The 13,925-nt window shown below is 38.7% G+C and overlaps 1 protein-coding gene across 7 annotated transcripts in view; it reads left to right on the top strand.

Moving 5' to 3' along the window:
- The window catches only part of Hecw1 (HECT, C2 and WW domain containing E3 ubiquitin protein ligase 1), a 302,639-nt gene that overhangs the window by 158,025 nt on the left and 130,689 nt on the right, over nucleotides 1–13,925 (top strand). For all 7 annotated transcript variants that reach the window (XM_060372935.1, XM_060372932.1, XM_060372937.1 and 4 more), the window contains 3 exons: nucleotides 796–903; nucleotides 6,050–6,144; nucleotides 9,941–10,016. In XM_060372935.1, coding sequence (XP_060228918.1) covers nucleotides 796–903; nucleotides 6,050–6,144; nucleotides 9,941–10,016 — 279 coding nt within the window. The remainder of the gene's footprint in view (nucleotides 1–795; nucleotides 904–6,049; nucleotides 6,145–9,940; nucleotides 10,017–13,925) is intronic.

The raw sequence follows: 13,925 nt of genomic DNA, 5'->3' as shown, positions 1-13,925 counted from the left end.
TATACACAATTGGATATTTTTTTACCTGCAAAGAAGAATAAAGTCATGCCACTTGCACAAAATTGGAAGTAACTGTAATAAGCAAATTAAACCAGTCTCAGACAGAAAAACATTGTATGTTTTCTCTCAGTTATGGGTCTTGGACTTTCTACATATCATGGAAGTATAAACGAACTGGGGAATGAAGAAAATTAGTGCAAGATGTGGAAAAAATATAGCAAGGCATGAATGGGAGTACAATTAGGGTATATTACATATCTGTATGAAAATGGCCTTATGTAAGTCTGTTTAGTAAAATATTAAAAATTAAAAAGTATAATGAGGCCCAGGATGAAGAAGGTATGATATATGGTGGAGTTCATGAGAGAGGGGGTGAGGGACAGCAAGAGAGTGAGTGAGCAAGCAAGTGAGCAAGAGCGAAAGAGAGATGGGCACTGGGTGGCAAGCACCCAGACCTCTTCTCTGTGTCTCCTCATTCGTAAATGAGGATAAAGTCAGGAACGTTAAGAAGACCTTCACAAAATCCACACAACTAACAACTATTCAAAAAACAAAAGAATTTAAGAGCCATTGCAGTGATTGTTCATGGAGATGCTTAAGAACTAAGAAAATCTGTCTGCCAAGAGTGCTGGGTGGAAAAAACCCTGTGTTCTGAAGGCGTCTTTGGATGCTCTCAGATCTGCGTAGGGTCACAAGGGTTAGTATTCATATCCTTTGCTCTTTTTCTTTGCTGCTCCTAACTGTGCTGATGGTTGATGGGTTTCCCCACTTCTTCTATTTCCTTCTTCACCGCAGGTGAAGTGTCATCTGAAAACTTCCTGGATTATAAGAACCGTGGAGTCAATGGTTCTCACAGAGGCCAGATCGTTTGGAAGATTGATGCCAGCTCTTACTTTGTGGAATGTGAGTACTTTCACCTTTCCCTTGGTCCAGCAGACATGTGTGGAGCAGAAGTCAGCTATATCCTTTTTTTTTCAATGCAGTTTATTCAGGAACCTTGAACAATCATCGGGCCCTTGGGAAAGCCAGCCCACAGCTTAAATGTCCCTCCACTTAGGTAAATGAAGAGGCAACTTAATTGACAGCCTTTAAATGATTTTCAGTAGATATCTCTATGACGGTTGCAAGACAGACATGCAAATCCACCCAGGCCATTCTTTCAATAGCAGGAAAGGTCTTGGTTCATGTTCACGGGCCTCTTGACTCAGGACTCATTAGTGTATGTCCTTTAGGTTTTCATGCCTTGGCTTGATTAAGTGACCTCTGACTTCATCATGGATGGGACTAGATCTCCTCAACATGTGTCCTGCCTTTTAGTTTTGCCTTTGTTTTACTCACACTCCTCAAGGCTCACTGTCCTCAGCACTAGAGTGTTGGTGATATTTCACATTTCCCCCCTTGCTTCAGGCTCTTGCTACAATTGTACAAGATTCAGACTCCGTATCACTAATATCAAGCAATCCCTTTGATCATTTATCTACTGAAATTTATGAATATATAAACTTGGTACTGTATCTTACTGATACATTTTCTAAATTTTCTACCTGTCCTTAGGAGTAAATCATTTCCAGAGTTGTGGTAGGATTGTTTCCATACCTTCCCCACATAAATGTATTTTTTCTGTATGGGTATCACATTTGGCAACTCAAAAGGAAAAAAAAAAATGCGCAAACTAACTTTGTCCACACGTCCTTTTCTTTTGCATGGAGAGTGGATCTGTCCCTGTGTTCTTCAGAAGCAAGTTGACTCACCAGGCCACATATCTAGAGAACTTACCAATACTAGGCAGTGTCAAAGGCACAGGTGGTTATCTGATAGTCCTGCTGAGAATAGCAACTTCCAAATCTCATGCGTAAGGGTGAGACAGCCGCCTTGCCTAACGAGAACTGCTTCCTACCCCACCCAACCAGGGCAGCCAGTGTCATGCCATGACCTTAATCCTTCATCAAGTTAAAGGCAAGCACAGCATGGAAATTCTCTTTTTATATATACTTTATGGCACTGAAGAAGGCTTTCTTTCATTCATGTAAGCAAATATGGCAAAAATGGGATAGACTATCATTCTAGCTGCTTACTCCTCAGCTACTTTCCTATCCTCCCCTGCAGCCTTGCCTTTGTCATGCCGGTTCATCCTCTGACAAACAGCATCAGTTGTCAAGAGGAACAGTGCTGACTGGTGTGTAAAGACAACTCGACAAGTGAGACCCAGCAGAAGCCTCCGCATTTTCAGGAAGAAACAAAAGAAAAGGCGCTCGCATTAATAGTGACTGTCTAACATCATCACTGATTTCAAGCCAGCCTGCATTAGAAGTCTGGTCGTTTCCCCTTTCATATTGTAGATCTATTTCTTTACTGCAAGTGGTAAAAAACTGAGAAATAGACATTAAAAAAAAAAAAAAACTGGAGGTCAAAGTATAGTAGCAGTCCTGAATGACAGAGGCAAAGATACAGCTAGTAATTTTGTAAAACATTTTTCTTTAAATTTGTCTAGTGTGGGGAGGCATTATACATGTAAATTCTTTCATAATTTCATGGGATGTGTCTTGATTATACTCATCCCTCCCCCAATTAATCTAAGATCCTATTTCATGCCTCCTACCACCTACTCCATAACAACCAACTTTTTGCCATCTTAAAAAAATAAAAATAAAAATAAAAATAAAGAACAATTAATGCTGCCTATACACTTGCGGGTGTGTGGCCATCTACTGGAGCAAAGTTGACCTAATAGGGGACACATCCTTAAAACTAAGATTCCTTCTCTTCAAGGATAGGATTGTTTTAGAGATAAAAGTAAAAGCTAGTGAGAATAAGACAGCAAATATGGGTGCTTATTAACAATTTTAATTCTTAATTTTTAAACTTAATTGAATATTTTTCTGACTCTAATCCTACTACTGTTACTGTGTCCTGGAATCTCCAGTACTACATAGTCCTGCTAATACCTCAAGTTTAAAAGGGAGAAAAAAAAATCTTCTCTTTTAAGTGATGCTGCACTGAATCCAATCAATTTGAAGTAAATAAATGCTCCCAAATAAAAATTAAATTTTCAAAATATATACTTACAGAGGAGTCTTTAATTTTACTCTAATTTGTGAATAAGCAGGTCATCCCTAATCAAATTTGAAAGCATGCCAGGTAAAAGTAAGCATGCCTATCCCACCACTACCATTAAGATATGCAGAGTTAGTTTGCTGGTCTCTTTCTCTAGAAGACCTGGAATACAACCTTCCATTAACTCTTTAGACACAAATAGGACAACCCCAACCTGCTGTCTATGTCAGCACTACCGATCACAAAGAAGGCTGTTGATGGCCACATCACATGTATGTTTTCTACACTATTCTACTATAAACAAAGAATGAAACTACTGTGAGGGAACCGCTCTGTATTTAGAAGATGTCTTAAATTTAGAAAATGTTTAGAATATTTAGAAAATATTTAGAATTATTATTACCGTTATTATTAGAAAGACAAAGACAGAATTAATGTAGGTCTCTGACAAAGTATCTGAAAGGTACCTCACAATCCTTCAATATTTTTCTGCTTACGGGCTTTGCTAGAGCAATAATTATCAACTAAGGAAGTTTCCTTGCCCTTGGACAACTGCAAAAGTCATGTAATAGTAAGCTCTGGGAATCTCAGTTTTAATATTTTGTTCTCTATAAGGAATTGGGAGCTACAAGGACATTGAAGCTGTTTCTGGATTCATAAGTTGGTCGTGTCACGGGAAGCCGTGCTCTCTCTGCCTAATGACTGGGACATGTTCTGAGGAATGTGTTGCTAAGCGACTCCGTCAAGTGAATTATGTTGATTTCACTTACATAAGTAAAAATGGCTACAGCAGGGTTAGGTGGGGTCACATGGGACCGTCATTATATATGCAGTCTGCCATTGGCCTACATATTGTATATATGTGAAACACTGGCTCATCAGTGTTTTTTAAAGTATGATGTCACATCACACTGGAAATATGAAAAATAAACCATACTAACACTTTGCTAACAAAGCTGAGTAACAAATTAAACAGAGCAGTTAAGTGTAGGCAGAGTAGAAATAAAGGATCATGCAAATTTTTTAGTGAAATGATTTTTAAAATCCATAAAACTAATCATTTACATATTATATTGTTATTTTTAGACATTTATTAGTGGATTTCCTTCATATCTTACACCTAAACTACAATACAAATTTAGGTCAAGAAAAAGGAAGATCCATGAATAATCAAGCTTCTAAATTTTTGAAACATATTATTAAAACACATGTTTGGGGGAGAAATACAAAGGTTGCCATCAGTTTTCTTTTCAAAGAAAAGAATAACATCGTTTGAAGGGCTAAGCCCTCATCTGCCTTGCAAACTTGCATCTGTTTGTAAGTTTCCCCAACAACGATTTGCTCAGAGGCACCCAAGTAAGTTTTTCCTTGAGTGAAAAGCTATTGGTACTTCTGCACATCCCTGCTAGTCCCTTTTATGACTTAGCTTGAAGTTTTGCCCCAGCATGCTCATCTTCCTGGCGTCCACAGACGGTGCAGCTCGTGCGGAACAGCACTGCCAGGTGAAGAGTTAGCGGCAAAACTCTTGCTGCTTTATCCGGAGCTCTCCGTGATCGCTAGCCTGTAAGAAACCCGCCTCTTGGACCCGCCTGTGTCGGCCTAATGCGGTGCAATTTGCAAATATCTTGGATAATATTATGGAACTGGACTATTAAGTAGTCCACCGAAAGCTAGAAAACACAATTAATGGAAGAATTAGATGCTTGCAGGAAAAGAATGACGCAGGGTGGAAAAAGCTCATGAGCAACCAGGCATTACTCGGGTCATCAGAAATCTTAACAACGGCAATTTAATGGGTTTTTAGAAACTCAAAGAGCTAATTAAAATTTGCTGGAAAATGTTTGATCTCACTAGTAATCAAGTAGACGAAATGATAGTGATAATGCATTTCTATTTTAAGTTTATTTTTAATAATGTCCAACTAATATCAATCATTGAGGTTCTGGAAGGTAGTGAGAACCTAACATTATGTGTTTCTTGAAGTATAAAGAGCTGTTTGGAAAGTAATGTGGCCACAAGAGGAGAGAGTCCGAGAACTACTCATGTTTTCTAGCCAGTGGGAGAATAAGGCAATGACCGTATTTCCGACACCGAGGAAGTTTTCTCTGTCAGTTAGGTTTAAGTGTGATTATAAGCTGAAAAAATGTCAAAATGGCAGTAGCAAGCAACATACACATTATCTGCAAAGAAAACTGTAGATGTGTGGCTAGCTAGACATTATCATCCAATGTAAACCCGAGATTCTGTTATTAAGTATGAAAAGGAAAATATGTGTTGGGCAGGTAGCTAGCAATTTGAACTTGAATAAGTGTTTGCTAAAGGTTTTCTGTTTTCAAAAATAATGCCAACCATAGGGCAATGTTTATAAAACATAAAGCTGTGCAGCTTTACAAATTAGAGACCCCTAAAATAAAATTAATATGTTTATTTAAATTTATATTAGTTTATTTATGTTTTGCTAAATTTTTTTTATTAATTTATCATTCTTATTCCTTATATCTTTATAAATACAGGATATAAATGTATTGTTTATACAAATATAATATACTATATAAAATTACTCTTAAATGAATAAAATAATTTAATTAATTAAAAGGCACAACCTGCTGAGAATAAAAACACATTATATGAAACAGTGAGTTGCAACACTAGTCACCATCAATCTAACTAAGGGAGGTTGCTTGAAGATTTTTTTTTTCTACTGAAGAATCAATGGTCAGAAAGCAATGGAGTCACATCACAGTTTGGTCCTCATATGCTTAAGTATTATCCATTTCTTACCCTGGTGTAGAAATGCTAAAGCCCGCCATTTTTCATGACATAGTTCTAGGAGGACAGACTGGTCCAGGAGGCCATATCTAAAGCATCCTTGGTAAGTGTTACACACTGGCTGGTGAGAGGCATCGGTTTGCAGTTGCTGGAGACGTCCCCCTGGGCTATGGCTGTTTCTTCCCAGATTTCAATGACTCAGCTTTGTTTCACTTTTGTCTTCCAGCTGAAACTAAGATCTGCTTCAAATACTACCACGGCGTAAGCGGAGCCCTACGAGCTACAACCCCCAGTGTCACCGTCAAAAACTCAGCAGCTCCTGTACGTCTCTCTTCTTCCTCCTGCTCAGACCCAGCTCACACAGCTCTTTGCTTTCCTGTTTTCTTCATGTGTGTATGCACACACTTATACATGTGCACATAGCTGCACTTATAGCTACACGTATATGGAGAGACATCGATAGATGAATTAAGAACGCACATAATGGACACACACCTCAGACTAGTGACCAGAAATGACACCAAAAGCTGTCCTTTTCAGAGAACAAGCCACCAGAATGTTAGAAAAATGCAAGCATCTGGATTTCCCTTAGCAAAATGTTTCCATGGGATATACTTAGTAGCCGTGTATGAAGCTTTCTTTAAGAAACGTTTATAATGATCTTGGATGCTCGTTTTTTTATGTTTTAATTTATTTTTAGACTTGAATTAACTAGAAAGTATGTCTCAGGTACATCTTAACTCCATGAAATGATAGACCTAGAAAAGATAAAATCTCACTCACCCAAGCCACACTGCTAGCAAGTCCCAGATCCAGGTTTCAGCTTTTTTTTTTTTTTTTTTTTTGCATTGTTGTTGTTATACATTTTCCTGCAATGTTTAACTTTAGTTTTTAGAACTGAGTTTCATCTAATTCCAATGAAGTTTTTTATCAAGTATGATTAATATACAATATGATACAATTTTAAGTTATAACATACAGTAAAAAAAAAAGTTTCTTAATGTTTTTGATTTTGTTTGGTTTGGGTTGGGTTGGGTTGGGTTAGGTTGGGTTTTGGAGTTTTGTTTGTTTGTTTGGTTGGTTGGTTGATTGTTAGGTTGAGGGGTTTTTTTTTTTGGTTTTTCAAGACAGGGCTTCTCTCTGAGTCCTGGCTGTCCTGGAACTCACTCTGTACACTAGGCTGGCTTCGAAATTACAGCGCTCCACCTGGCTCTGCCTCCTGGGCGCTGGCATTAAAGGTGTGCACTGTCGCCACCTGACTCAAGTTTCTTGAGGTTTCTAAATACCCAGTATGTTGTTTGTTGAGATTCAAGGATAGTAGATCAAATATCAGGAAATTTCAAAGTTGTTACTGTTTTTAAAATATTCTTAATAATCTTTAACTTTATTATTTAGATAGCTGCAATTCATGTTTAAAGAATCAAGTATGCTGAGTTTATTAGTGCTTACAAAAAGCGTTAGCTTATAGGAGTATTTAAACAATGAAAGATATAATTTAAAATGCAGATCTCCCCAGTAAGTTTTGTTATGGAATCCCATTTGGAAATTGCCAACCAAATCCCTTCTAATATTTCTTTGTTTTGTTTATTTTTATCCATTGAAATGACATTTTTTTTGTTACTTAAAAGTTTTTGACCGTGTGTTCTCATCTGTGAAATGGCAGAAAACATATATAATATTATTTCACCAGACTGTTGTAAAAATTAAAAAAAAAAATTATGGAAAGCCTCAGTGTGGTGCCTAGAACATATTTTCTAAAAAGAGCATTCAAGAATTGTTTTTCTAATTGCTTAACAATAACTATTATTGTAAGCATATTTTCTCAGATGAACTCTGAACAAAAAGGGTAAAAGCCAGAGCTGCACAGCAGTGTTCCTAGAAACCCAGCTTCGGGGGGGGGGTAGGATCAATGGGGTAAGGTTAGTGTGGGCAGCATAGCAGGAGAACGTGCATCAAAGATATCAAAAGAAAACAAACCCATTCCACTCCTCTGGGTTGTTATTCCCGTTGTTTAAACATCCACATACTTACCTGCATGCTGTTGGGTCACTTCTTGCTTACAAAGTGTTACTAGTTACTATGTAAGATATAGAGCACATAACAAAGACAGCACCTAGCAGAGCCGTTGTGTGTGTGGTTAAATTTCAAAGTCAGAATTACTGTAATAAGTGGAGTTATGTTTTCAGAATCATGCTGTTATTACAATATAGATCCATATATTTGCCTTTGAGGCAACAGTGGTTCTCTACCAGTTTTCACTTTCTGTACCTCCTTCTATTCATCTGTCTTTCATTATTCAGTCCGGAGTAAACCATAGATCCTCATATGCCTGTCTAGCAATGGTGTGGACCTCCAAATAATTATAACTTTTGTATTATATCACATGTATATTAAAGTCCCAATGACTTCCTTTCTCGTTGGGTGCACATCGGTTAGAGTGTAATCTCTGGCCATTACATGTCCTTTCTAAATATAGGTCAGACAGCTTCTCAGACAAGTCTCATTGACCTGTGGGTCCTGGCTGACCAAGGAGGACAAGGACCAAAACATTCCATATCCTCTTTTATCCTTTTACCCTTTTGGGTGGAAGGTTTTCAAGCTTTGTTGACCACACAGGACAGTTTTGTATTTTTAATTTGACAAAGCTTAGACAAACAACTCGAACAGTTTTTAATAAGTCTTGGCTTTATTATGACTCAATTTTCTCAAGTGAGAGTTCAACAATGTTAGCAAAAATAACTTAAGTAAATACCTTGATTAGACATAAAAAAGCAACAACATTTTAAGTCAACGTTTGTGACCATTAATAAATCAGTATAACCTTAGGAATTCTAATAAACTTTAATTATTAAACTTTTATTGTCCTTAAGTCCTATCATCTTTAAATCTTATATAACTTATTTAGACCTTTCTGTCTTGGCTTTAAGCATTTCTGATTTTGTTTTCATTGTGTGTGTGTTTGGGGCTGTACACACACACATATATATACATATATATATACACATATATTCATCTTTAGGAAAATACTTATTTTATCATAAAAAGCCACCTTTATCTAAAATATTTTACAACTCCCTCTTCCATTTTTTTTTGTACATTTATATATTTTAATGGCTCCTAAATGGGCTAGCCCACCCTGAATGAAAGCCATTCTATCTCAGAGATGGCCAGAATTAGCTTATCATAATTTTCTGAATACTCTTTTGAACTTTTAAAAAAAGATCATACATTACTCTGCTTACCACCCATTTTCTCCTACGAAAAGACAACACTCACATACAAAAAAAGGAGAGATTACATTCATTCCATTCTTCTGTCAAGTTAGTCAGTATGCAGCACTGTCTTACTCAGTGTTCTATTGCTGTGAAGAGACACCATGACTTCAGCAACTCTTATAAAAGAAAGCATTTTATTGGGTTTATTTACATTCAGAGGTTTAGTCCATTATGGTCATATCAGGAATCATGGCAGTACTCAGGCAGACATGTTGCTGGAAAAATAGCTAAGAGCTCTATACCTGGATTGGCAGGCAGCAGGAAGAGAGAAACACTGGGCCTGGCTTGAGCATTTGAAACTCCAAAACCCACCCCCAGTGACACACTTCCTCCAACCATTCCACATCTACTCCAACAAGGCCACACCTTGTAATAGTGCCATTCCCTGGTAACCAAGCATTCAAATCCATGAGCCTATGAGGGTCATTCTTATTCAGACAAGCACAAGCATCCACAGACTAAGCAGACATTCATCTAAAGACTGACTCCCAAGTTCAATTAAGCATAATGTTTAATATCCCTCCAGTCCCCTTGATTGTCCCTTAAGAGCAGCCCAGAGTGACATACATTTTGATTACCTATATTAAGCTTGCTTAATAGGGTTTTCTGAATTGCCCCATAAGTAGAGTTCTTCCTTAAGGGACAGAATTTCCCACAAGCCACTTGTACTACAGGAGGGAGAGGAGAGGAAGTTGGTTACAGAAGAGATACAGTGAGACAGCCCAACGGTGCTGAGCAGCTGTTGCAAATCTCTCCTGTTAGCATTCAGTGCCCCTTGCTATGGCGCATTATCTCTTTTGATGGCTCATTTGCTTGTTTTCCATTTTTCCTTCTTTTTACAGATTTTTAAAGGTATCGGCTCCGAAGAGACTGTGCAAAGTCAAGGAAGCAGGAGGCTGATCAGCTTCTCCCTCTCAGGTACGTGTTGTTCACCTAGCCACTTCATGCAGTGTATTAGTTGCTATCTGCTGCTGTCATAAAACACCATGACCAGTGACAACTTAAAGAAGAAAGTGTTTATTTTGGCTTACAGTTCCAGGAGGACATGAGTCCATCATGGCAGGGTGCAGGTGTGACAGCAAGCAACAGGCATGGTGAGAGAATCAGAAAGCAGAGAGAGCTCATCACACACCATAAACAGGAAACACAGAAGGAACTGGACATGGGACAAGGATTCTAAACTCTCAAACCCACCCTGTAAATATTTTCATTTCCTCAGATGAGGATGAGATGAGAGCCATTCCCAAGCCTTTCTAGCTCTTTCTGGCTGATTCAATTCAGCTTTTCTGACCCAAACTTCTCTTCAAGATGATTGATTCAAATTAGCTTCTCTGGTCTTCTGACTGAATTGCTCTGTCTAGCCTCATACTAATTCTGGCAATATGTTTTAATCTTTTGGCTCCTTGTAATTCTCTTGCTTGTTCTGTATTGATCTGTGTCTAGCTTGTTCTCTCTGAAACTTGTCTCTGTTGAGGAAGAACTCTTGGTTAAAAAAAAAAACTCAATAAAAATCTTTCTCTCTCTCTATGCACTGCTCTTAACTAGCCTCTCTTTCATGTCCTATTCTAGTGAGAGTTAGACATAACCTATCTCTGACTCATTTTGTCAAATCTTTTTCTGATTCATCACTGTCTGCCCCTCAATTATACGTCATTTTCAAACATGGCTGCTTCCTTCTATAAACTAACGTTACCTTCATTGTTTGAGATTGAGGTGTATACTAAGGATGTGTCTGTATTCCAGCTAGATCATAGTGTAATCCAGAGTGTGTCTGCATTCCAGCCAGATCATATAGACTTAGAAGGTCTTTGGATGTGATCCCTTGCCAGAGCAGCCGTGATGCTGGATTAAAATTCCTCTATACCATCCCATGCAAAGTACATCCTCCAGCTGCACCTCATTATAACTTCTGCAGACAGCAAAACCAACTAGGAACCAAGTGTTCAAATGTGTGAGCCTGTGGGGGACATTTCTCATTCAAACCACCATGTGCTGTGAACCAGAGTGTCAACCACTTTCACTTGTCTCTTACTTACAAGCTTCACGTTATTCAACCTCTTTGTGCCTCATTTTCTTTACCCGCGGGAGAGAAGTAAAAGTAAAACGTATTCAATTCCCCTTGAATAAGGAAGAATAATGCAAATTCAGTCAGTAATAAATGCGGAAGTGTTTTGATGCTGTGTGAGGGGAAGTTTGTCTTAACAGCATCACTAAGAGTTTACCGAGGGCTTGTGGAAAAAAAAAGGACAAGGAGAGCAGCAGCCATTTGATCCTACATAGAACTTCCAGTCAGCCCACTTAGGCAGAGCAAATCAAAGTTGAGCCAGTCAAAACAGTACATTCATGGGAGAGGGGGAGTTAGTGGAATCCAAATACAGTCCATTTTAATTTAGTCAATTTAGAAATTAATAGTTGAGTGTTATGTGAAGCTTTTCCTGGGGAGACGTGAACAAAGGTCTGTTAACCGTGGCTGAAGAATTGATGACAGATCAAAGGAACCATTCTACTGAAGTCAAGTTGGCAAATGAATACATTTATTGGGGTCACTTAAAAGACACGGACAGCTCAGAGTCAGCCGCATCACTGAAAGGCCTGCCTCATCGTGGATGACAAGTCAAGACAGCTGCATCATTAGAGCCCTCTGCAGGATGCGCAGGCAGCACAAGTTGGAGAGCCTTGTCCAAGAAGCTCCTCCGGGCTAAGATTCTCTTGTCCAGGCAGTTGTTTTCAGCTTCCATGATCTCTGGCTGGGGCGCTTGTAGATCATGAATGTTTCAGCTCTGGAGAACTTGAAGTGCTGTTTACTTCCGATGTGTCCCTTCCTCCTCCCCGAGGGAGGAAATGTTTCAGTTTGGAGGAAGTTGATAAACAGCAAAGAGTATGTTACTTTTTAGTTTTCACGACTCTATGGTGGTTCTGTAGTATGTTGACAATTGGAGAACTAGGTAAGGAATTATAGGAAGTCTTCTCATTCTTTACAGAACTCCTTTGGAAACCTGAAATTACTTTATCAAGCTCCGTGTAAGAGAACACTGAGCTGCTCTGAGTAAGATGAGACACAAAGGCCAGAATGTCACACAATTCATCTTAGCTAAGTCATCGTCAAGAGAACACAATCAAATAAAACCCCAAATTCTGCTGACCACAACTAGAAAACTTTGACCTCAGCTTATGAACTCAATGCCCCATACCATATATGTCATGGATCAGAGGTCATGTGAGCATTTGGGGGAAATCAGTTATCACCTGTGGTTTTCCACAGGTGTTGAAGTATGTTCAATGAAGCAAAGGCATGTTGAAAAGTGCATCCCAAATATTATCATGTATCTCTTTAGGTGGAAAGAAAAAAGAGGGGAGAAGAGAATATTTAATAATTTTCTTTTTATATTAATTTTTATTTCTTTATATTAATCACAGGTTATTTACTTTGTATCCCAGCCATAGGCCCCTCCCTCATTCCCTCTCAATCCCAACCTCCCTCCCTCATCTCCTCTCTGCCCCTTTCCAAGTCCACTGCTAGGGGAGGTCCTCTTCCCCTTCATCTGATCTTAGCTTATCAGGTATCTTCAGGACTGGCTGCAATGTCCTCCTCTGTGGCCTAGCAAGACCATTCCTCCCTCAGGGGTGGGGTAGATAAAGGAGCCAGTCATTGAGTTCATATCAAAAATAGTTCCTATTCCCCTTACTAGGGAAACCCACTTGGTTACTGAGCTACCATGGGCTACATCCCAGCAGAGGTTCTAGCTTATATCCATACATGGTCCTTGGTTGGAGAAACAGTCTCAGAGAGGGTCCCGTGCCCCGATATATTTTGTCCTTGTGGAGCTCCTGTCCTCTCCCAGTCATGTAAACTCCCATTTTTATCATATGATTCCCTGCACTCTGCCAAAGGTTTGGTTATGAGTCTCCACATCTGCTTTAATACACTGCTAGGTCGGGTCTTTCAGAGGCCCTCTGTGGTAGGCTCCTGTCCTGTTTCTTGTTTTCTCCTACTTCCAATGTCCATTCCATTTGTCTTTCTAAGTGAGGATTGATCATCTTACTCTGGGTCCTTTTTCTTGTTTATCTTCTTTAGGTGTACATATTTTAGTATGTTTAGCCTATCTTATAGGTCTATATAAGTGAGTATATACCGTGAGTGTCTTTCTGCTCCTGGGATATCTCACTCAAGATGAACTTTTCTAGATCCCACCATTTGCCTGCAGATTTCATGATTTCCTTGTTGTAAATTGCAGAGTAGTATTCCATTGTGTAAAAGTACCACGATTTCTGTATCCATTCCTCTGTTGATGGACATCTGGGTTATTTCCAGGTTCTGGCTATTACGAATAAAGCTGCTACAAACATGGTTGGGCGAATGTTTTCTTAACCAGGATAAAAACTTGCAGCCCTTGGTTTGCCATTTTCAAGTTCCTATTACAATGCTTACGAGACAACAATAGCTGTACCAACTTTCAAAAACAATAGAAATAAGAAATATCATACAAGAATTTGCCAAACTAATTTTTGAAACCCAAACTAATTTTTTATGATCAAAGCTCCATGACATCTTGAGGTTCAAGAAGGGTATGGCTGGAGAGAGGACATTTCTGTTCCTTGATCCCCATTTTGCCTCTGCCATGCAGATATAGGCTCTTAGACATACCAGGAAAAAGGTTTCTGTACCCCAACATGACACAAAACTAATAAATAAAGTGTTCTGAGTTAAATCATCTCCTGTTATCCATGGCATATAAATTCTATTATTCCAAGATGACAATTTCTAGCAACGAAATATAACTGGAGCTACAACTGGCAACTAAAGAAGGGAGCCTAAAAATGTCACAG

This window comes from Meriones unguiculatus, chromosome 19 (assembly GCF_030254825.1).
Source record: "Meriones unguiculatus strain TT.TT164.6M chromosome 19, Bangor_MerUng_6.1, whole genome shotgun sequence".
NCBI lineage: Eukaryota > Metazoa > Chordata > Mammalia > Rodentia > Muridae > Meriones > Meriones unguiculatus.
Note: the sequence above shows the minus strand (reverse complement) of the source record. Positions and strands in the feature narration are given on the sequence as shown.